The 24,319-nt window shown below is 51.3% G+C and overlaps 1 protein-coding gene and 1 non-coding gene across 3 annotated transcripts in view; one reads left to right on the forward strand and one right to left on the reverse strand.

Moving 5' to 3' along the window:
- Positions 1 to 2,635: 2,635 nt before the first annotated feature.
- TRNAP-AGG (transfer RNA proline (anticodon AGG)) lies at positions 2,636 to 2,707 on the reverse strand. Its single transcript has one exon. It is a non-coding gene; the product is annotated as a tRNA-Pro (tRNA).
- A 379-nt stretch (positions 2,708 to 3,086) lies between these two features.
- MPZL1 (myelin protein zero like 1) overlaps positions 3,087 to 24,319 on the forward strand; it is a 59,605-nt gene continuing 38,372 nt past the window's right edge. For both annotated transcript variants that reach the window (XM_089660831.1, XM_089660832.1), the window contains exon 1: positions 3,087 to 3,216. In XM_089660831.1, coding sequence (XP_089516957.1) covers positions 3,135 to 3,216 — 82 coding nt within the window. In that variant the 5' untranslated portion in view covers positions 3,087 to 3,134. The remainder of the gene's footprint in view (positions 3,217 to 24,319) is intronic.

The following is a 24,319-nucleotide window of genomic DNA, read 5'->3' on the forward strand; positions in this document are numbered from 1 at the left end:
CCCCCAACCCAACATCTTGATAACTATCCTGTGTAAGAATGATATATATTCTTACCTATTTTCAGCCTGCTCTGGTCCGGTCATATGATCCAGCTCCCTGTGTCAGCCAGAGCGGCTTCATGGGAGAGGATGAAGCCCCATGTGTTTTACAGGACATTGCAATGCGCATTCACAATGCAGACCAGTGGGTGCTCCCTATGTACACCTTACTTGTGTGAATGAGCCATTATAAGGGCCCCATCAAATCCCAATCCCCACATTTTCCTTTCATTAATGCAAGCATGGTAGCAGGCGGTATGTAAATGCCTTGCTTTGTAATGCGTTTTTACAGCCTTTTTTTTGCTATTTTTTTTTTCACTTCAGGATTCATTTATATCATGAAGGGCTCCAAGCGTGTATGCTTTTTTGCATGTTCCTACGCGTCGTATGTTACGGCAGCTCATACATTCAAATGAGTTGCTCTATGCATGTGAAATGCACAAAAAAGTGCAGGCACGATCTTTTTAAATCACACTGCACCAAACCGCATGATGCTGTGATACATGTGTTTTAGTGGGCACAAAGGCACGCGTGTGTTCTAGAGGCATGGGGGTGCCATCAAGAAATAATGGCACCTGTGTGCGTCTGCAAAAGGCAGCTCTTTCTTTCGCGGTGTGGGAAAACACGCCATTTTGCAAGCGTTTCGTCACTGCAGCTGGTGCCCTTAGGACGTGTTCACACCAATTGCAATCAGTTGCATTTATCAACGAATTCCCAAGGCAAATCAATGTTTTCCAATGAGACTTGTTCGCATGTTGCGGTTCACTGAGAATAAGTGTTGCAGGCTGTATTTTTATGCAACGCACAATGCGACTCTGAAATATATTAACCGCTTTCGCGCCGCCCTATAGCAGAAATACTGCTACAGGGCGGCGCCGGTGTGCGCAAGATCACGTGTATACATACAGTATATGTGATTTTGCAGTTCCGGATAGGGGGCCCTACCTGCGCCGCCATTCACAGCCTCGGCTATCTATCACCAGGTCCCGGCCAGTGATTCCCCACCGGCACCCAACGATCTCTGAGTATTACCGATGGGGGAGAGACCTGTATGTAAACAATACAGATCTCTCCCCTGTCAGCTCCAGCACACTGCTTTGTATGGCTCTGCATAGCAGAGCCATACAAAGCAGTGTGCTTACAGTGAAACACACACACAAGCCACATAGTAAAACAACACACAGTTAACCCTTTGATCGCCCCACATGTTAACTCCTTCCTGCCCAGTGCCATTAGTACAGTGACAGTCAGTGGTGTATTTAGGTTTCGTGCTGCCCTAGGCAACATAAAAATTGGCTCCCCCCCCACGGAGAGACCCTGTCACCAACCAACACTCCCCTCCTCCACAAAGAAAGCCTGACCTTGACCAGCAACACCCCAGCCCCCCCACCTGAGAGAGTCTTTCACTACCACCGCCCCCCATACACTGGCAACCACCACCCCGGCAAGAGAGAAGACACTCACCTTCACAGCTCCAGACATCCCGAACAAGAGTCAGGCTCTGCATACACCCTCAAGTAGCCTGCAGCCTCTCTCAGATCCCACCTGGTCTCTGTGCTGCGTGCAGGGGCGGACTGACCATTTGGAAACTCGAACACTGCCCAAGGGCCCGGGGTCAGTAGGGGGCCCCATGAGATGCCCCTGGTACCTTTTTCATAGGCTTTTTTGAGTTTGGGCAAGGACACAGGGGCCCAAGGATCCCCTATTGCCCGGGGGCCCTATGAGTTGTCAGTCCGCCCCTGGTTGCGTGTGTCCCTTCTTTCATCCCTTCTTTCGGGGAACGGCGCTGTGCTTCTGAAATAATGCTGCTGCCCCCCTGAAAAATGCCGCCCTAGGCAAATGCCTTTTTTGCCTTGTGGCAAATACACCCCTGGTGACCGTGCTTTTTATTAGCACTGATCACTGCATTGCTGCCACTGGGGATGTCAGTGACACCAAGTCAGTTCCCCCCCAGTGTCAGAATGCCCGTCGCAGTCCCGCTATAAGTCGCTGATCACTGCCATTACTAGTTAAAAGCCGCCATTATTAGTTAAAAAAAATTCCAGTATCTATACCGCCATTTGTAAACACTATAACTTTCACGTAAACCAATTAATTTACACATATTGGGATTTTTTTTAGCAAAGACATGGAGCAGAATACATTTTGGCCTAAATTTATGACCAAATTAGATTTTTTGGATTTTTTACTGGACATGTTTAGTAGCAAAAAGTCAAAAATATAGTTTTTTTGTTTCAATATTGTAGGTCTTTTTTTTTATAGCGTAAAAAATAAAAAACACATAGGCGATCAAATATCACCGAAAGAAAGCCCTACTTGTTGGGTGCAGCGTTGCATGAGCGCGCAATTGTTAGTTAAAGTAACATAGCGCTGTATCGCAAAAAAATGGCCTGGTCAGGAAAGGGGGGGGGGGGGGGTGGGGGCAAACCCTCTGGAGGGCAAGTGGTTAAAATAAAGGAAAATGCTAAAAAAATGGAATAAATGAATATTTTGTGTGTGGGGGGGGGAGTTACAATTTTCTAAGTCGTAGTTGGAGATCTTATGAAAAAATGCCAGATAATACAATCAATAAATTGGGATGATGTGAACAAAAACAGGGCTCGTCCGGGATTTGAACCCGGGACCTCTCGCACCCTAAGCGAGAATCATACCCCTAGACCAACGAGCCGCTGTGAAGACATGACTGCACACTATAGAAGGTAGTCAGTGATAGAACTCTGAATCTCCAGCTGTGGAAGTTTGACACGCGCAGATTTATACAATGTATCAATGTGTAACAGTAACCAGCCATTCGTATCCTCTTCCATTCCTCTGAGTTTAACCTATCCTGCCAATCAGCGCCCACCAGAAGACGTCTATGCAAATGAACCCCAGGCGGAACCAGCCAATGAGCGCTCAAATCCATCCTCCGCTCTCAAGCCAATCACTTGCGGGTTTATCTTCCACTTTGATTGACAGGATATTGCCGCAATTGGATTCCCGGGTCTGCTCATGACGCCTGCAGAGGGGCGGCTGTAGGTCCAATGAGGAGGCGGCGGGGGCGGAGCCGGGCATGGCTGTGTCGGTGGCTGTGGAGCGGCGGTGCTGAGGTGGAGATGGCTGCGGTGAAGAGGATGGCAGGGTGTCGGGGCGGGCGGAGGACGGTGTGGCCGCTCTTCATGGCGGTGCTGTGTTTCGGTGAGTGGGAGAGGGGTGAGGGCGGAGGGTCTGGGGGGGAAGATGGCCGCCCGCTGGGGGGGAATCCACGTCCTCTGATCCGACCTGAGCTGGAGGGACCTCCCCTCCCCGGACTAGGCTGTGTGTGAGCCGGGCTCAGGTGGGGGAGGAGGGGACATGGCTGACCGGGAACACCGGGGGAGGCATAGCTCAGGAGGCAATGTATGTGGAGGGATGTTATATGTCGTTTAGTGGGGGATTGTTATTATAGATGGCATTGTATGTAAGAGGTAGTATGGGGGATGGGGTGTCGGTAGTATGGGGTGTCGGTAGTATGGGGGATGGGGTGTCGGTAGTATGGGGGATGTGGTGTCGGTAGTATAGGGGGATGTGGTGTCGGTAGTATAGGGGGATGGGGTGTCTGTAGTATAGGGGGATGTGGTGTCTGTAGTATAGGGGATGTGGTGTCGGTAGTATAGGGGGACGGGGTGTCTGTAGTATAGGGGGACGGGGTGTCTGTAGTATAGGGGGACGGGGTGTCTGTAGTATAGGGGGACGGGGTGTCTGTAGTATAGGGGGACGGGGTGTCGGTAGTATAGGGGGACGGGGTGTCGGTAGTATAGGGGGACGGGGTGTCGGTAGTATAGGGGGACGGGGTGTCTGTAGTATAGGGGGACGGGGTGTCGGTAGTATAGGGGGACGGGGTGTCTGTAGTATAGGGGGACGGGGTGTCTGTAGTATAGGGGGACGGGGTGTCTGTAGTATAGGGGGACGGGGTGTCTGTAGTATAGGGGGACGGGGTGTCTGTAGTATAGGGGGACGGGGTGTCTGTAGTATAGGGGGACGTGGTGTCTGTAGTATAGGTAGCGGGGGGGCGTGTTTGCACCGTGGTCAGTAGCGGGGGGGGCGTGTTTGCACCGTGGTCAGTAGCGGGGGGGGGCGTGTTTGCACCGTGGTCAGTAGCGGGGCGGGGCGTGTTTGCACCGTGGTCAGTGGGGGGGGCGTGTTTGCACCGTGGTCAGTGGGGGGGGCGTGTTTGCACCGTGGTCAGTGGGGGGGGGCGTGTTTGCACCGTGGTCAGTAGTGGGGGGGGGGCGTGTTTGCACCGTGGTCAGTAGTGGGGGGGGGCGTGTTTGCACCGTGGTCAGTAGTGGGGGGGGCGTGTTTGCACCGTGGTCAGTAGTGGGGGGGGCGTGTTTGCACCGTGGTCAGTGGGGGGGCGTGTTTGCACCGTGGTCAGTGGGGGGGCGTGTTTGCACCGTGGTCAGTGGGGGGGAGCGTGTTTGCACCGTGGTCAATGGGGAGGGGGGGGAGCGTGTTTGCACCGTGATTAGTGGGGGGGGGGAGCGTGTTTGCACTGTGGTCAGTGGGGGGGAGCGTGTTTGCACCGTGGTCAGTGGGGGGGAGCGTGTTTGCACCGTGATTAGTGGGGGGGGGGAGCGTGTTTGCACTGTGGTCAGTGGGGGGGAGCGTGTTTGCACCGTGGTCAGTGGGGGGGAGCGTGTTTGCACCGTGATCAGTGGGGGGGGGGGGGGGGGAGAGCGTGTTTGCACCGTGGTCAGTGGGGGGGGGGCGTGTTTGCACCGTGGTCAGTGGGGGGGGGGGGGCGTGTTTGCACCGTGGTCAGTGGGGGGGGCGTGTTTGCACCGTGGTCAGTGGGGGGGGCGTGTTTGCACCGTGGTCAGTAGTGGGGGGGGGGCGTGTTTGCACCGTGGTCAGTAGTGGGGGGGGGCCTGTTTGCACCGTGGTCAGTAGTGGGGGGGCGTGTTTGCACCGTGGTCAGTGGGGGGGCGTGTTTGCACCGTGGTCAGTGGGGGTGTGTGTTTGCACTGTGGCCAGGGTGGGAGGGGGGAGCGTGTTTGCCCTGCGGTCAGTGGTGGGGCGTTTGCACTGCCGTCAGTGGGGGGGGGGCGTGTTTGCACTGTTGTAAATGGGGGGCAGTGTGTGAACCCAGGCACCAGGACACAATTTGTAGTCGCCATGGTGACCTGATACTTAGGTTTGTTGAGCCCTGGTATAGGGGATCTGGTATTGATAGTATAGGGATTAGGGGATACTGGCTGCACCTTGAGTAGTGCTGAATTTAAAAAGGATATTGTGGGTACCTCGGGGGGTGCTGTATGTACAGAGGGGGTATTGTGGGTACCTCAGGGGGTGCTGTATGTACAGGGGGTATTGTGGGTACCTCGGGGGGTGCTGTATGTACAGAGAGTATTGTGGGTACCTCGGGGGGTGCTGTATGTACAGAGGGGGTATTGTGGGTACCTCGGGGGGTGCTGTATGTACAGAGAGTATTATGGGTACCTCGGGGGGTGCTGTATGTACAGAGAGTATTGTGGGTACCTCGGGGGGTGCTGTATGTACAGAGGGGGTATTGTGGGTACCTCGGGGGGTGCTGTATGTACAGAGGGGGTATTGTGGGTACCTCGGGGGTGCTGTATGTACAGAGGGGGTATTGTGGGTACCTCGGGGGGTGCTGTATGTACAGAGAGTATTGTGGGTACCTCGGGGGGTGCTGTATGTACAGAGAGTATTGTGGGTACCTCGGGGGGTGCTGTATGTACAGAGAGTATTGTGGGTACCTCGGGGGGTGCTGTATGTACAGAGAGTATTGTGGGTACCTCGGGGGGTGCTGTATGTACAGAGGGGGTATTGTGGGTACCTCGGGGGGTGCTGTATGTACAGAGGGGGTATTGTGGGTACCTCGGGGGGTGCTGTATGTACAGAGGGGGTATTGTGGGTACCTCGGGGGGTGCTGTATGTACAGAGGGGGTATTGTGACTGGCACTGCATGTATAGGGGGTTTTGTGGTTTCCTTGGAAGGCGTTGTATGTACAGGGAGTGTTATGAAGTATTTGGTAAATCTAAAGGAGATTGTACAATCAGATTGTATGCTGTATGTCCAGCATTGCTGCATTGTGAACCTGGTATCCACCCGACTTCTAGGATTCAGCCGCGTCTGTCAGGCCTCCGCAGCGCCCACAGTGTTTCCCTTTAATGTGACAGCATGAAGCCATTTAATTCCCGTCAGTTGTGACGTTGCAGAGCTGATCCAGGTTTCTGGCTCTCACTGTAAATACTCGGGGCGTTCTCGTTCTGGAGGTGGTTTTTTCTATCCTACCCCGGGAGCGCACGCTCAGTCCAGCAGTCTGGGGTGCAGCAGAGAGAACACTCTTAGTACCTCGTCCTACATTTTGGCAGCAGCATTGTAATTCTACTTCTCGGAGTGGATGCCGCACTTTATGAATAAATGATATGACGGCTGCGATGGAAATGTTTCCAGATCATTATATCTGCGCTGTGATCAGTACAGTGTATGGAGGTTCCTGATGTCGGTGTGCCATCCTCCGGAGTGGTCACTGGACGGCATGTTGCTGTCCCTGTCGGTTCCATTACTTCCTCCTGGATAAGGAATCTTTTGATGGTCCGGATGTGTGTTTCCTGTTCGGGGAGCTCCCAGCTTCTGGAAGGGTTACCTTTTAATTCACGGCTGTTCTGACCGCAAATCGATTTTTGCAAACATGCGCAACTTAAAATAGAACTCCGGAACCTAATTGTTAATCTGCACATAGAACAGAATGCATTAGCAGTGAAAACTCGAAATGCCATCGTGTATTAGTCCTCATCTGGCAGAGCTGATCTTAGGCACATTAGGCATTGGCAGACCACAGACACCGCTGGGTCACGTTTTTGCACACGTAAAGGGTTTAAATTCCAGTTGGGGGGGGAGCTGGAATTCCACTTTTAAAGTGGTATTAAAACCAAAAATGTAATATATTGCATCCTACCAATCATTAGATGTTACATAGTTAGTCTGGCTGAAAAAAGACAAAAGTCCATCCAGTTCAACCATAAAAAAAAAAAAAAAAGTTAGAATCTTACACCCACAGTTGATCCAGAGGAAGGCAAAAAATCCCAGCAAAGCACGAGCCAATTTGCTCCTGCTGGGAAAAAACTCCTTCCTGATCCCCCGAGAGACAATCGGATATTCCCTGGATCAACTTTACCTATAAATGTTATATCCAGTTATATTCTGTGTATCCAAGAAAGAATCCAGGACTTTCCTACAGCAATCCACTGAGCTGTAAATAATAAAAAAAAATTGGTGCAGCGCTAAAAAACTAAATAACTAAACAATAAATAAATACATGTCTGTCTGTCTGTCTATCTATATATATATATCGTATTTTTCGCTCCATAAGACGCACTTTTTTCCCCCAAAAAAGGGGGGAAAATGTCAGTGCGTCATATGGAGCGGCCGGTCCGGTATTTCCACCGCCGCCGTGTCAGAATACCGGGCCGGCCGCTCAGCTCTGCAGTGGGTCCTTACCTGTTCCTCTATCCAGCGGCGCACTGTCTTCCCGGCTTCTGTAGTGTGTGTAACAGCCGGGTGCCAAGTGCGCATGCGCACGAAGCGATGCTCTTTGTGAATGGTAAGGCAGTACCTGGGACACCTGACAGATCCCAGAAGCCGCCGGACCAATCACAAAGCGCAGCGCTTTTCACTCATCCGGCTGTCACGCACACTACAGAAGCCGGGTAGACAGCGCGCCGCTGGATAGAGGAACAGGTAAGATCAAAGAACAACTCCGCGGAAGTAAGAGCGGGTACCTGTCATATTCAGGTACCCGCTCCCCCTCCCTCCCCAAAGGTCAGCAGTCATCTCCTGTACTTTCCGCAGTCTCTGGTCATCTCCTGTGCTGTGTCCGCAGTCTCTGGTCATCTCCTGTACTTTCCGCAGTCTCTGGTCATCTCCTGTACTGTGTCCGCAGTCTCTGGTCATCCCTGTACTGTGTCCGCAGTCTCTGGTCACCTCCTGTACTGTGTCCGCAGTCTCTGGTCATCTCCTGTACTGTGTCCGCAGTCTCTGGTCATCTCCTGTACTATGTCCGCAGTCTCTGGTCATCTCCTGTACTGTGTCCGCAGTCTCTGGTCATCTCCTGTACTGTGTCCGCAGTCTCTGGTCATCTCCTGTACTGTGTCCGCAGTCTCTGGTCATCTCCTGTGCTGTGTCCGCAGTCTCTGGTCATCTCCTGTGCTGTGTCCGCAGTCTCTGGTCATCTCCTGTACTATGTCCGCAGTCTCTGGTCATCTCCTGTACTATGTCCGCAGTCTCTGGTCATCTCCTGTACTGTGTCCGCAGTCTCTGGTCATCTCCTGTACTGTGTCCGCAGTCTCTGGTCATCTCCTGTACTGTGTCCGCAGTCTCTGGTCATCTCCTGTACTGTGTCCGCAGTCTCTGGTCATCTCCTGTGCTGTGTCCGCAGTCTCTGGTCATTTCCTGTGCTGTGTCCGCAGTCTCTGGTCATCTCCTGTGCTGTGTCCGCAGTCTCTGGTCATCTCCTGTACTATGTCCGCAGTCTCTGGTCATCTCCTGTACTGTGTCCGCAGTCTCTGGTCATCTCCTGTGCTGTGTCCGCAGTCTCTGGTCATCTCCTGTGCTGTGTCCGCGGTCTCTGGTCATCTCCTGTACTGTGTCCGCAGTCTCTGGTCATCTCCTGTACTGTGTCCGCAGTCTCTGGTCATCTCCTGTACTGTGTCCGCAGTCTCTGGTCATCTCCTGTACTGTGTCCGCAGTCTCTGGTCATCTCCTGTACTATGTCCGCAGTCTCTGGTCATCTCCTGTACTATGTCCGCAGTCTCTGGTCATCTCCTGTACTGTGTCCGCAGTCTCTGGTCATCTCCTGTGCTGTGTCTGCAGTCCATTAGTTCAGAATTTTTTTTTCCTGTTTTCTGCCTCTAAAACCTAGGTGCGTCTTATGGAGCGAAAAATACGATATATATATATATTAGTATCTGTATTTATTTAATGTTTAGTTATTTATTTTTTTGGCGCTGCACCAAAGTTTTTATTATTTATGGTATTTATCCTTTTGGGTGAAGGGTCGGGTGCTAGCAGCTTTGTTAGGGCTCAGTTCATTCCTCTAGCGCAGGAGGAACCACTACACTTCTTTAAATCCACTGAGCTGGCCAGAACCAACTCTTGAGGGAGTCTATTCCACATTTTCACAGCTCTTACTGGTGGTGGTTGCATTAGTTTTAAGCTTTTTTTCTCCCCTCTGTTTTCACCTGGTGATCTGGCCAGTAACACACCTCCTGTATTAGAGCGCTCCCACTCAGGATGAAGGAGCACAGGGGGGCACCCTTTGGACAATAGCATTGTTAGTCTTGGGGGCGGGGAGTGTTAGATGGACTAGCAGATTTAAATACACTAACACATTGAAGCCAAACTCCAGCTCACACTTTATAGTCAGTTACAGGAAACAGTTTTTTTTTTCCTTTTCGGGTAAAGGTGTTACATGAATAAATAAAAGCTGATTATTGTAAGCACCCCTGTCAGTGGTAAATAGTTTGTGTCCACCCTCTAACTGATACATCTGGAAGAGAGCTTGTTTTTAAAAAGCAGACTTACTGGCTGGATCACAGATGAAAATAGAAGAAAGCCTAAAGAAAATGAAGGCTGCCACTACAGCTGCTTTTGAGTTTAATACCATGTTAACTTTGGTCAAAGCCGCACAGTTTGCTTCTATCTACAGGTGCCCCTTACCTGCTTAGGCAGCGTTTTGTTAAAGTTTACGCTTGTGGTTGGGGGGCAGTAAAAGCATTCAGTTGACCTGTTTTTACTGCCTTCCCCTCCCTTAAAGGCCAGGTTCACCATTTGTTAAAAACATAATAAATGCTCATGTTTTACAGGTAAAAAAATGTGCATTTATTTACAGGATGGCCTGCAAAGCATTGCACCAGCGATCATGGGTGCAATGTCGGGCTCCTACAGCTCTCTGCCCGTACCTCCGTATGGGATTTCAGCTGCAGGAGGTGTCAATGGGCTACGAGGGCACTGATCGGCACGCTCGTGGTCCATTGAGAAGTGCAAGTCTGTCTGCCGTGGTGGCGAACGGGACTTGTAATTTATTAATTCACAATTGTGAAAGAGGGGGAGGAGGCTTTAAGGTGGAACATCCCCTTTTGTGTGCAGTTCCCCTTTAAGCACACCCTCCTGCCTGCATGCCTGAGGTAAGGGCAAATGAATTCCAGGAAGTAATTGCTACATGAATCATCTGCCCTTACTCAAGATGTGTAGTGTAGCTCCACTTTAAGGGAGCAGCTGAATTTTAATCCATTGTTGGCCACCCCTGTTTGACAGAAGTCGATCGGGAATGATGGAAAACGTTTCTTGATCAGCGGCTGCGGCCGCTGATCAGTGTATTCTGATAGCAAAAGAGGTCTTGCTGTCAGAATACAGTGGGGGAGATTTACTAAAACATGGGCAGCACAGTGGCTAAATGGTTAGCACTTCCACCTGGCAGTACTAGGGTCGTTGGTTCGAATCCCAACCACGGCAACACCTGCCTGGAGCTTGCATGTTCTCCCTGTGCCTGCGTGGGTTTCCTCCGGGTGCTCCGGTTTCCTCTAACACTACAAAGACATGTTGGTAGGTGAATTGGCTCCTGTCTAAATTGGCCCTAATATGTGTATGTATGAATGTGAGTTAGGGACCTTAGATCAGTGGTTCCTAACCTGGGTTCGATCGAACCCCAGGGGTTCGGTGAGTCAGTCTCGCGGGTTCGGCGGAGGTGAAGACCCACACCCGACTCATATGATTCGTGATGACATGCCCCGCTTGTCCATCATTGGCTGCAGGTGGTCATGCAACATCGCTTAGCCCAGTGGTCGGCAAGCCGCGGCTCGCAAGCCACATGCGGCTCTTTACACGCTTTAATGCGGCTCTTGTGTGCCGGGCGCCTGCTCCCCTCCCTCCTCTCGGGCGGCAGGGACTCTGCAGCGTGATCCAAAAAAAAAAAACAGCCAGGGCAGCGCGCTCAAATGCAATGATTGGCCAGTCTCGCTGCCACTCACATCCTGATAGCCAGTGATTGGCTGTCAGGATGTGTGTAGGCGGGGCAGCGTGACGAACGTGAGAGGAGCTAGGCTCCTCTCACAGTCCGCCCTGAAGACCGGAACGGCGCGGGAATACGGCGAGAGGAACGCGCGGAGCAAAGGTAAGTGAATTGACACGGGGGGACTTGGCTTACTACTTGCTACTTACTTACTACTACTATATAAGGGATGAATTAATATGGGGGATGAATTACTATAGGGGGGATGAATTACTATAGGGGGGATGAATTACTATATGGGGGATGAATTACTATATGGGGGATGAATTACTATATGGGGGATGAATTACTATATGGGGGATGTATTACTATGGGGGATGAATTACTATGGGGGATGAATTACTATATGGGGGGTGAATTACTATGGGGGATGAATTACTATATGGGGGATGAATTACTATATGGGGGATGAATTACTATATGGGGGATGAATTACTATATGGGGGATGAATTACTATATGGGGGATGAATTACTATAAAACAGTGGTTCTTAACCTGGGTTCGATCGAACCCTAGGGGTTCAGTGAGTCAGTTTCGCGGGTTCGGCAGAGGTGAAGACCCACACCCGACTCATATGATTCGTGCAGTAAATATTCATTATTATGTTTTTGTTTTTGTGTGAAAATCATGTTTTAACCTCCCTGGCGGTATGATTATTTCAGATTTTTGGTGCTGAAAGCGGTACCATTTTTTTGCATGGAAATATGTATTTTTTTTAATTGTAGGCCTGTAAATTTTAGGAAAAACTCACTGAAATCTGTCCGAACAAGAGTCTAGTAAACATCCCGGGTATGATAAAATTTGAAACACAAAATCATAAATTATAATTTAATAAATCATAAAAATAATATAATAATAAAAAATTTAATTCAATAATATAATCAAACCAAAAACACTGAAATTTGAAATATAGCGCCAAGTTCGCACATCGCTGAGCTCAGTCGCAAAATCGTTTTCAGTGTCTGATGAGGAATTTCCCCCACAAATCATTATCACTCAATTCTGCAAGTGGTTCTGATTTACTATCGCTGTTCTCTAGCCGGTCTAAAACCGCTTTTGACCTAAAGGGACACTTTTTGGATTCCATGGACGTTTCTCAGTTTCCAGGCAGAAAGAACAGACAAAATGCAGGCAGGGCGCCGGACAAAGCACTAGGGACAAAATGTATGTGAAATTGGTTGAGACAGCAATGTTTTACTATGTAAAATGTAAAAAAAAAAAAATGTTATTTTTTAAAATTTTTAAATTTCCCGCCGCCGGCGCCCGTACGTCCCGACGTCACAGGGACAGGACACAGAAGCCGGATGCCGGCATCGGCCGGAGGAGATGGCCGGGGACGCTGCAGGGGACACATCGCGGGAGCGCAGGGTAAGGTTAGTGAAGAACACATGCCTGAGCAGTGCTGCATGGTAAGCCCGAGTGTAGCTCGGGGTTACCGCTCTTGGTACTGAAATGTTACCCCGAGCTACACTCGGGAATACCGCCAGGGAGGTTAATGGTTTTGTTCTTTGTTCTTAACGGTTTTGTTCATTTTGTGCACCTATGTATAAATATATACCTATGTTTTGAATTTTAAAAATCATATTTTATTTTTCCAATTAAGAAGGGTTCGGTGAATGCGCATATGAAACTGGTGGGGTTCAGTACCTCCAACAAGGTTAAGAACCACTGCCTTAGATTGTACGCCCCTTGAGGGTTAGGGACTGATGTGAATATACAATATATATGTAAATCGCTGCGTAAATTGATGGCGCTATATAAGTACCTGAAATTAATAACTAAATATGCACACAGAATCTTGTGCAGCTGCATAGTAATCAATCAGCTTCCAGGTTTAAGCCCTGGTTCACACCCTATTGTCCGCAATTGGGGCGATCATATCGGTGCGGTTCTGACTTGGTCGGAGCCGCACCGATTTCAGAAGTAGTACAAGCACTACTTTTGGTGCGATTTGCATAGACATCTGTATTAGATATCTTGCAAATCACACCTGAAATCGGAGGGTCCCCCGACTTTGAAATCGTTCAAGTCGGGCTTGATGTGAACCGGGGCTTATTGTCAAAGCTTAACCCCCCTGGCGGTATTCCTGAGTGTAGCTCGGGGTAAAGTTTCAGCACCACAAGCGGTAACCCCGAGCTACACTCGGGAATACACTGCAGCGTTGCTCCGGGATCTCTTCTTCACTTACCTTGTCCTGCGCTCCCGCGATGTCCCCCCTGCAGTGTCCCCGGAAATGTCCTCCGGCCGATGCTGGCATCTGTCTTCCGGGTTCCGTTTCCTGGGACGTACGGGGGACGGAACTGGTGGGAAATTTTTAAAATTTTAAAAGTGACATTCACTAAAATCACATAGTATAACATTCCTGTATCAAACCATTTCACATACATTTTGTCCCGAGTGCTTTGTCCGGCGCCCTGCCTGCATTTTGACTGTTCTTTCTGCCTGGAAACTGAGAAACGTCCATGGCGTCCAAAAAGCGTCCCTTTAGGTCAAAAGCGGTTTTAGACCGGCTAGAGAACAGCGATAGTAAATCAGAACCACTTGCAGAATTGAGTGATAATGATTCGTGGGGGAAATTCCTCATCAGACACTGAAAACGATTCTGCGACTTTGCTCAGCGATGTGCGAACTTGGCGCTCTATTTCAAATTTCAGTGTTTTTGGTTTGATTACATTATTGAATTAAATTTATTATTATATTTTTTGATTATTAAATTATAATGTATGATTTCGTGTTTCAAATTTTAACATACCCGGGATGTTTACTAGACTCTTGTTCGGACAGATTTCAGTGAGTTATTCCTAAAAATTACAGCCTACAATAAAAAAATACATATTTCCATGCAAAAAAATGTACCGTTTTGAGCACAGAAATATGGACATAATCAGGTTAATTGACTGAGCTGAAGTTAGAAGCTGATTGGTTACTATGTACAGCTGCACCAGATTCTGAGTGCTCCAGTGTAAGTGAATCTCCCCCAATGTCTCAGCTGGGAGGATTCCTGTAGGCTAGGCATACATGCCTAGATTTCTTTCATTCAGTTCATGAGCTGAATGAGTGAAATTGATCGATTCCCCAATCTACACTAAGCAGCGTGGATGAAGAAGGAATCTCTCCTGCCAGCTGTTGCGCTCTGACAGCAAGCACCTGCAGCTGTCAGAATACCTGAACATTGCCGACAATTCTCCACCTAGCTCCTTCGACAAGTCGATTGCAAAATCGTCCTTTTGTTCAGCTGAGAGGTACCGACTGGGCCTAACTAAATTCAAGCTGCTTATGGCAGGCTACCCACAATCTTAAAATGTTTGCTAGGCTGTCATTTTTTTTTTTGTTTATTAATTCTTGGCAAGAAAGCTTTACTTTTTTTCCACACTCAGAATTGTTTTGTAACTTTTCATGTGAAATCTTTTATAATCGGTAAAAAAAATAAAAATGCTGAAATGGTTTATATAAAAGTGTATATAAACCCTTTTCATTTGTTTTCTGGAGTGTCTCTCTGTGCTTGAACCCCCCCCCGTAGTGATGTACTGTAGGATACACAGAGGCTCGGGGGGATTGTCTGTTCTGTCTGACATCATAATTATGTGCGGTTTCACTGAGATTCCACAGTGATGATAGTCTGACTTTGTTTATTCTCTGTTCCCGAGAGAGATTGAGAAGAAAAGGACTGAAAGTGGGAGAAACTGCCTGAGGTCAGTTGTTGAGTGGAGGGTGAAACTGCTTTACATGGTGGGATCACGCCTTCTGGCATTGACTTAATGACTCAGGCTAGGTTCACACTTGTGCTTCTGCATTTTCATGTATGTTTTGTGTGGCTTTTGTATGCATTTTTGATTTGGTGTTTGTGCAGTTTTTTTAATACATTTCTCATTCAATCCCATTGAAAACTGTGTGGCCAGAAATGCCACAATGTTGCACCAAAAGAAACACCTGCACCTTTTTCCAAGTAGCACAGAGGTGCATTGTATAGGTGTGGATGGGCCCCATAGGCAGTGGTAGGATTCAGCTAGGCGCCGCGGGCAGGGGTCAGGATTCCTCTAGTAGGCCCCGCGGGCAGGGGTCAGGATTCCTCTAGTAGGCCCCGCGGGCAGGGGTCAGGATTCCTCTAGTAGGCCCCGCGGGCAGGGGTCAGGATTCCTCTAGTAGGCCCCGCGGGCAGGGGTCAGGATTCCTCTAGTAGGCCCCGCGGGCAGGGGTCAGGATTCCTCTAGTAGGCCCCGCGGGCAGGGGTCAGGATTCCTCTAGTAGGCCCCGCGGGCAGCGGGTCAGGATTCCCCTCGGCCCCGCGGGCAAGGATTCCCCCCGGCCCCGGGGGCAGCGGGTCTGGATTCCCCCGGGGGCAGCGGGTCTGGATTCCCCCGGGGGCAGCGGGTCTGGATTCCCCCGGGGGCAGCGGGTCTGGATTCCCCCGGGGGCAGCGGGTCTGGATTCCCCCGGGGGCAGCGGGTCTGGATTCCCCCGGGGGCAGCGGGTCTGGATTCCCCCGGGGGCAGCGGGTCTGGATTCCCCCGGGGGCAGCGGGTCTGGATTCCCCCGGGGGCAGCGGGTCTGGATTCCCCTGGGGGCAGCGGGTCTACATTCTCTGCAGTAAAGTGTAACTTAACCTACAACAGTACAATCAGTCTGTAGATGCAGTAAAGCGTGCTTGTTATACTCACTGTGGAACCTAAGGTGTTAATCTTCCACATTGTGTAAAAAGGCTGTTTGTGCCTGTCTTTTCTGATCCTCCCCTTCTTCCAACTGTGGGCAGTCTGAAATTGGCAGGGGGGTGTGTGTGCCAGGAGCAGGCTGGAATCGGCAGGGTGTGTGTGTGCCAGGGGCAGGCTGGGATCGGCAGGGGGTTTGTGTGCCAGGGGCAGGCTGGGATCGGGGGGGGGGGTGTGCCAGGAGCAGGCTGGGATCGGCGGGGGGTGTGTGCCAGGGGCAGGCTGGGATCGGCAGGGGTGTGTGTGCCAGGAGCAGGCTGGGATCAGCGGGGGGTGTGTGCCAGGGGCAGGCTGGGATCGGGGGGGAGGGGGGTGCCAGGGGCAGGCGTGGATCGGCAGGGGGTGTGTGCCAGGGGCAGTCTGGGTTTGGGAGGGTGTGAATGTGCCAGAGGCATGCTGTGATTGGTCAGGGTGATGTGGTGGCTGCACAAACCCAGTTACAGGCATGCTGTGTGTCTGTACAGTGACCTGTACCTCTGATTGGCCAGCCCAAGATTGAATACTGACCACGCTAACACAGATCCATTTTTGTGCTTTGTGTGGTCATTGTAGAACAAGGAAGAAAGTTGACTGGCAAGATCAACCAGGTACTTCAGATGGAAGAAGTACATAAAAATGATTTATATAGGGACAAGGATTTATAAAATACACAAGTGAACGTATTCATAGAAAAAATATTTAGGGTAACATACAATTTAAATTGAGGGGTAGAAGAACAAACTGTAATTACCTTAGGCTCTGCTCTGGCACTGTCCTCTTTTGTCCAATGCCCCTGGGTATGGGTGCTCCCTTTCTGTCTACAGGTGCAATGCAGGACTATTGGTCCTGCATTGTACTTGATGACATCAGCATGTAACTGACCACTAGCTGGAGCAACTAGGAGAACAGACTTCACACTGATGAGGAATTATGTGCTACACCTTCTGTGTCTACTCTCTAATTTCACTGTCATTTAACTCTTCCAATATGAGGGGGAAGGGGAGGGACAAATCCAAGAATCCTTACTTTTGCTTTTTTTTTTTTTTTGACCTGAAGCGGGTCTTTAATATGGGGAAAAAACACATTAAAACATGGGTCAAAAAAAAAGGATTGTTTTGAAAAAGTTGCTTTGTTGCAAGCTTTGCTTTACTAAAAATAATTGCATTCCTGGAGTAAAGCGCATTTGTCTAGAAATCGCACATTTCCTGAGGAAGCCGCTTCATGTCTCGTAGTATTCAGTCTGATTTTCTTCTTTCGTAGGAAAACTTACTGAACGTGTGCTTCTGGGGCCAACCTTATTGGATACAATTGGAATGGATTGCTTGGGTAGTCTGTCTGATCGCATAGCTGCTAAACTTTGTGCGACCCAGGAGATCAACACTCCCGTATACATCGTTTGTAATTTGATGAATGGGCAGCAGAAAATTAGTAGGGAAATTCTTGGTTTGGCAGATATTAGAAAATGAAAAATGTACTCGTGTTAGGAAAATGCGTTTTGTGAATACTCATGCAAAAACAACAAAAACAGAAAACATTTGGAAATAGTTTACAAAGCATTGGAAATACTTGAGACTTGTGTACTCTTTAACCACTTCCAGTCCGGACACTTTCACCCCCTTCCTGTCCAGGCCAATTTTCAGCTTTCAGCACTATCACACTTTGACAATTGCGCAGTCATGCGACACTGTACCCATATGAATATTTTTTTAGACAGATAAAGCTTTATTTTGGTGGTATTTATTCACCACTGGGATTTTTATTTTTTTGCTATATAAATTAAAAAGTCCAAATATTTTGAAAAAAAGTGTTTTTCTTATAAAATTTTGCAAATAAATAATATTTCATCATAAATCCAAAATTTATTCCGTTATATTTTTAGTAAAAAAAAAAAAAAACCAAATTCGTTTATAACCAAAAATTATAATTTTTAAACATATTTTCTTTTACTTTTTTTAATTTTTTTTTTATATTTTTTTATTTATTTTTTTACATACTGTCACCCTAGCAGTACAGTATCACCATGGTGACACTACTACTTGGGGGTGATGATTTTTTTTTTTTATTTACACTGATTGCTTTTACACCCATAAAGGCTGTAAAAGCAATAATTTCTCCTTCCCTCTAGCTGCATTCTTGCAGCCATTGAGAACTACTGAGTGAGCTGTGATTGGTCACAGCTTGTCACATGGTACAAGGCTGCCGTGAATAGCCCTGTACCATGTGACCTCTGTGATCATTCACAGATTTCACAAGTAGTAAGCAATGATGTCACAAGTGACATCTTGCTTACTACTCTGCATGTGATCACTGATTAGCCAATCGGTGATCACATGATCGGGACCTCACACAGAGGTCCAGTCCGACGATCGGTGTTCCACTGTATCCGGAGGACACAGCGGGCCCCGGATCGCGGTGCTGCGCGCTCCCAGGGAGCGCACACAGGCAGGGGCCAGGGAGGCCATTTATAAACGACCACCCGACCCTGCAGTGCCACTGTCTGGCCGTTTATATACAACGGCTGGATGGGAGGTGGTTAAAGTGGAAGTCCGGTCTAAAAGAATCTACGCTTACGTCTGCTCCCATCCCCTTTCTAAGCCCTATACTAACTACCCTGTAAAGGAAAGATGTCTATACTTGTCTACGTTTCGGACGCTCTGGTCCAGTTATGGGATTGGCTCCCAGTGCCAGCTTTAAGGGAGAGGAGGGACAGCGGTCAATGGATGCCCCATAGTAAGTCTATGGGAGACGTCACCTTCCAGGCATTGCAGTCGTTGTCGCTGCTCTCTCTCCTTCGCTGATGCTGGGGAGATCATGTGACTACACTGGAGCGCCCTTAGAGTAGGTAAGTCTACACCTCTTTCCTTTACAGGGTAGTTAGTATGGGGCTTAGTATGGGGCTTAGTATGGGGCTTAGTATGGGGCTTAGTATGGGGCTTAGTATGGGGCTTAGTATGGGGCTGGGAGCAGATGGAATCTTAGATAAGTTTAGTCTGGACTTACGCTTTAAGGAAAGTGTAACTAAGCTGACGCTGTACAGTAGGTATCAGAATTCATCACATATCCCCATTACATTACCTAGCACAGTGGTGGCAAACCTATGGCACGCAGGGCCCTCTCTGCCGCCACACGAACCAAGTGGCCCCAGCAGACGAACATTGGATAACAGCGCAGGGGCATGCTCAGAAAGGAGTAGCGGCACCAGGCGATGTCACGAGCCACGACTCGTCCGAGCTTTTGCATAGCCAGTCAGTGCTCTGCCAAGGATATATATCTTGGACTGGCTGTGAGTTTTAATACATTCGTTTTTATTAACACAAGATTATAAGTTGTGCTGGTGGTCGGGGGAACGTTGCCCCCCCCCCTTGTGCTGGTGGTCGGGGGAACTTTGCTCCCCTTGTGCTGGTGGTCGGGGGAACGTTGCCCCCCCCCTTGTGCTGGTGGTCGGGGGAACTTTGCCCCCCTTGTGCTGGTGGTCGGGGGAACTTTGCCCCCCTTGTGCTGGTGGTCGGGGGAACTTTGCCCCCCTTGTGCTGGTGGTCGGGGGAACTTTGCCCCCCTTGTGCTGGTGGTCGGGGGAACTTTGCCCCCCTTGTGCTGGTGGTCGGGGAACTTTGCCCCCCTTGTGCTGGTGGTCGGGGAACTTTGCCCCCCTTGTGCTGGTGGTCGGGGAACTTTGCCCCCCTTGTGCTGGTGGTCGGGGAACTTTGCCCCCCTTGTGCTGGTGGTCGGGGGAACTTTGCCCCCCTTGTGCTGGTGGTCGGGGGAACTTTGCCCCCCTTGTGCTGGTGGTCGGGGGAACTTTGCCCCCCTTGTGCTGGTGGTCGGGGAACGTTGCCCCCCCCCCCTTGTGCTGGTGGTCGGGGAACTTTGCCCCCCTTGTGCTGGTGGTCGGGGAACTTTGCCCCCCTTGTGCTGGTGGTCGGGGAACTTTGCCCCCCTTGTGCTGGTGGTCGGGGGAACTTTGCCCCCCTTGTGCTGGTGGTCGGGGGAACTTTGCACCCCTTGTGCTGGTGGTCGGGGGAACGTTGCCCCCCCCCCCTTGTGCTGGTGGTCGGGGAACGTTGCCCCCCCCCCCTTGTGCTGGTGGTCGGGGAACTTTGCCCCCCTTGTGCTGGTGGTCGGGGGAACTTTGCCCCCCTTGTGCTGGTGGTCGGGGGAACTTTGCCCCCCTTGTGCTGGTGGTCGGGGGAACTTTGCCCCCCTTGTGCTGGTGGTCGGGGGAACTTTGCCCCCCTTGTGCTGGTGGTCGGGGGAACTTTGCCCCCCCCCCTTGTGCTGGTGGTCGGGGGAACGTTGCCCCCCCCCTTGTGCTGGTGGTCGGGGGAACGTTGCCCCCCCCCTTGTGCTGGTGGTCGGGGGAACGTTGCCCCCCCCCCTTGTGCTGGTGGTCGGGGGAACGTTGCCCCCCCCCCCTTGTGGTCGGGGGCACGTTGCCCCCCTTGTGCTGGTGGTCGGGGGAACGTTGCCCCCCCCCCCTTGTGCTGGTGGTCGGGGGAACGTTGCCCCCCCCCTTGTGCTGGTGGTCGGGGGAACGTTGCCCCCCCCCCTGTGCTGGTGGTCGGGGGAACGTTGCCCCCCCCCCTGTGCTGGTGGTCGGGGGAACGTTGCCCCCCCCCCTGTGCTGGTGGTCGGGGGAACGTTGCCCCCCCCCCCCTGTGCTGGTGGTCGGGGGAACGTAGCCCCCCCCCCCTGTGCTGGTGGTCGGGGGAACGTTGCCCCCCCCCTTGTGCTGGTGGTCGGGGGAACGTTGCCCCCCCCCCTTGTGCTGGTGGTCGGGGGAACGTTGCCCCCCCCCCTTGTGCTGGTGGTCGGGGGAATGTTGCCCCCCCCTTGTGCTGGTGGTCGGGGGAACGCTGCCCCCCCCCTTGTACTGGTGGCCGGGTTAGCGTTGCCCCCCCCCTTGTGCTGGTGGCCGGGTTAGCGTTGCCCCCCCCCCCCTTGTGCTGGTGGCTGGGTTAGCGTTGCCCCCCCCCCCCCCTTGTGCTGGTGGCCGGGTTAGCGTTGCCCCCCCCCCCCTTGTGCTGGTGGCCGGGTTAGCGTTGCCCCCCCCCCCCCTTGTGCTGGTGGCCGGGGGAGCGTTGCCCCCCCCCCTTGTGCTGGTGGCCGGGGGAGCGCGTTGCCCCCCCCCTTGTGCTGGTGGCCGGGGGAGCGTTGCCCCCCCCTTGTGCTGGTGGCCGGGGGAGCGTTGCCCCCCCCTTGTGCTGGTGGCCGGGGGAGCGTTGCCCCCCCCTTGTGCTGGTGGCCGGGGGAGCGTTGCCCCCCCCTTGTGCTGGTGGCCGGGGGAGCGTTGCCCCCCCCTTGTGCTGGTGGCCGGGGGAGCGTTGCCCCCCCCCTTGTGCTGGTGGCCGGGGGAGCGTTGCCCCCCCCTTGTGCTGGTGGCCGGGGGAGCGTTGCCCCCCCCCCTTGTGCTGGTGGCCGGGGGAGCGTTGCCCCCCCCCCTTGTGCTGGTGGCCGGGGGAGCGTTGCCCCCCCCCCTTGTGCTGGTGGCCGGGGGAGCGTTGCCCCCCCCCCCCTTGTGCTGGTGGCCGGGGGAGCGTTGCCCCCCCCCCCTTGTGCTGGTGGCCGGGGGAGCGTTGCCCCCCCCCCCCTTGTGCTGGTGGCCGGGGGAGCGTTGCCCCCCCCTTGTGCTGGTGGCCGGGGGAGCGTTGCCCCCCCCCTGTGCTGGTGGCCGGGGGAGCGTTGCCCCCCCCCCCCCTTGTGCTGGTGGCCGGGGGAGCGTTGCCCCCCCCCTTGTGCTGGTGGCCGGGGGAGCGTTGCCCCCCCCCTTGTGCTGGTGGCCGGGGGAGCGTTGCCCCCCCCCCTTGTGCTGGTGGCCGGGGGAGCGTTGCCCTCCCCCCCTTGTGCTGGTGGCCGGTGGAGCGTTGCCCTCCCCCCCTCGTGCTGGTGGCCGGGGGAGCGTTGTCCCCCCCCCCCCTCGTGCTGGTGGCCGGGGGAGCGTTGTCCCCCCCCCCCCCCGTGCTGGTGGCCGGGGGAGCGTTGTCCCCCCCCCCCCTCGTGCTGGTGGCCGGGGGAGCGTTGGGCCCCCCCCCTCGTGCTGGTGGCTGGGGGAACTTTGCCCCCCTCGTGCTGGTGGTCAGTGGAAGCTCTGCTATTGTGTTTTTTCTTTTAAGACAAAAGATGTCAATGTTTTGGGTTGTTTTTTCTAAACTAAAACCTCAGTATTCCGGTTTAATTGCTGTGTTGGCACTTTGCGATACATAAATGGGTTTTGGGTTGCAGTTTGGACATTCGGTCTCTAAAAGGTTCGCCATCGCTGACCTAGCAGCTCCCCATTCAGTACGGAGCACCCTGAAAGACAAGCTATTGGATGTAGGCAAACAAGCAAACTGAAATACTTTTATCCATGGGAATGCTCAAGCATCAGACAATTGGAGCTGTATTAGTACAGTTGCGACGACAGTTGATGTGGTATTAAAACCAAAAATGTATTATCTTGCAGCTTACCAATCATTAGATGTGGTGGCTCCATTAGTTTTAATTTTTGTGGCTTTTTTTCCCCTCTGTTTTCACCTTGTGATCTGCCCAGTAACATACCTCCTGTATTAGAACGCCCCCACTCTGGAGGACGGAGCACAGGGGGCACAACAGACAGCAGCATTGTCAGTCTTGGGGGGGGTGGGGGGAGGGAGAGGGGAGTATTAGATGGACTAACAAATTGCAGCTAAGCCCCAGCAAACACAATTTAGAAAAGCAGTTACAGCAAACCGTTTTTTTTCCCTTTTGGGACAAAGGTTTTTTCTTAGAAGCTGATATTTGTTAGTACCCTTGTCCGTGGTAAATGGTTTGTCTCAGCCCTCTTACTGCTATATCTGCAGGAGAGCTTGTTCTGTCAAAAAAATTAGACTTGCTGGCCAGAACATCAGGTGAATATAAAGGAAAAAATCCTTTAAAAAAAGAAAACTAGTACAGCTATCACATCTAAGAATTGGTAAGCTGCAATATAGTAAATGTTTACTTTTGGGTTTACTACATCTTTAGTACTGTCTGATTATTTTTTTTTTTTTTATTTTTTTTTTGAAGCTGGAAGACTCCTTCTGAATGTGTGACATCATTTGCCTAGGCCAAAAACCAGGAAATAACTGAAGCAATGTAAAAAATAATAAAAATAAAGTAAATATATTAGGGATGCAACGATGTAGTTTTTTTTAACCGATGAGTACCAATACTTTAGATCCAGTACTCGCCATTACCGGTACTTTGCAGTGGGATGTGCGTTAATACAAAATGTATGGACTCAATTTGCACCACAAAGAATAGCATGCGATTTGAACAGGAATTCAACTCCTGTCCTAATCAGATGCGGTTTCCCCACTGATTCTGTGTGAACCTAGGCTTGTCATAGCCCGAGTTCACACAGGAGCGGTGCAGGGAGGGTTCCCGCAGCGGGGAGTGGGGATGGATACTATGGAGGCAGATGGTCCAAATTCTCAGTGGTAGGAGAGAAAGCGGCGGGGATTTGAAATCCCTGCTGCTTTCTTTCCTCTCCTAGCAGGGATGACAGTTCGGGCTGAAGGACTTTTGATTGGTCAGCACCGTCACATGGACAGTGCTGACCAATCAGATGCCGTCTAGCCCGTACTGTCATTGCTGCAAGGAGAGGAGAGAAAATCGCTTCACATGTCTGAGGATTTGAAATCCCTGAAGCTCTCTCTTCACTCCTTGCAGCGATGACAGCAGGAGCTAGATGGCATCTGATTGGTCAGCACCGTCACCTGGATATTGCTGACCAATCAGATGCCATCTAGCCCGTACTGGCATTGCTGCAAGGAGAGGAGAAAAAACCGCTTCACATGTCCTGAGGATTTGAAATCCCTGAAGCTCTCTCTACCCCCCTTGCAGCGATGACAGCATGGGCTAGACGGCATCTGATTGGTCAGCACTGTCCATATGACGATACTGACCAATCAAAAGTCCTGTAGACTAAACTGCCATCCCTGCAAGGAGAGGCAACAAAGCTGCTGAGATTTCAACTCCCCAACACTTTCTCTCCTCTCCTACTGCTGAGAATATTGAACATCTGCCTCCATAGTATCCATCCCCACATGCCCACTCTCCGCTCAGCATGGGATGCCGGGAGGGAGGTTTCCAGTACCGCTCCTGTGTGAACTCGGGCTAATAACTAGCAGTGGGGAACCGCATGTGATTTTGGTATACCGATACCCGTGCATCCCTAAAATATATACTTTGTAATCTGTTTACTGATGCTAGCAGTATAAGGATTAAAGAAAAGTCCACGATGATTGAAAGAGTGAAGTTCTGCTTTATGAACAATCTGTGAAAACCACACACCGCATGGTAATTAGAGAGCAATAGCTGGGATCTCTGTATGAGAGACCGCAAGAAGTCTGCAGACTGTGATTGGGAATATTGTTACTCCAGCACTGGGTGTCTCCTTTTTTGTCTTTAGGCCTCTTAGCTGCAGTTTGTAATCCTTTCACTCTGATCTTCTCATTCCATTGCCCAGCAAGCTGTGCTGCCTCCTCTGTACCTGCTACCACCACATAGAGGGGCGTGCAGTAGTCTCCAAGGCCCTTCTGTCAC

The sequence above is a fragment of the Staurois parvus genome, unplaced genomic scaffold (assembly GCF_062004578.1).
Source record: "Staurois parvus isolate SC_StPar_1 unplaced genomic scaffold, SC_StPar_1.0 ptg001283l, whole genome shotgun sequence".
Classification (NCBI taxonomy): domain Eukaryota; kingdom Metazoa; phylum Chordata; class Amphibia; order Anura; family Ranidae; genus Staurois; species Staurois parvus.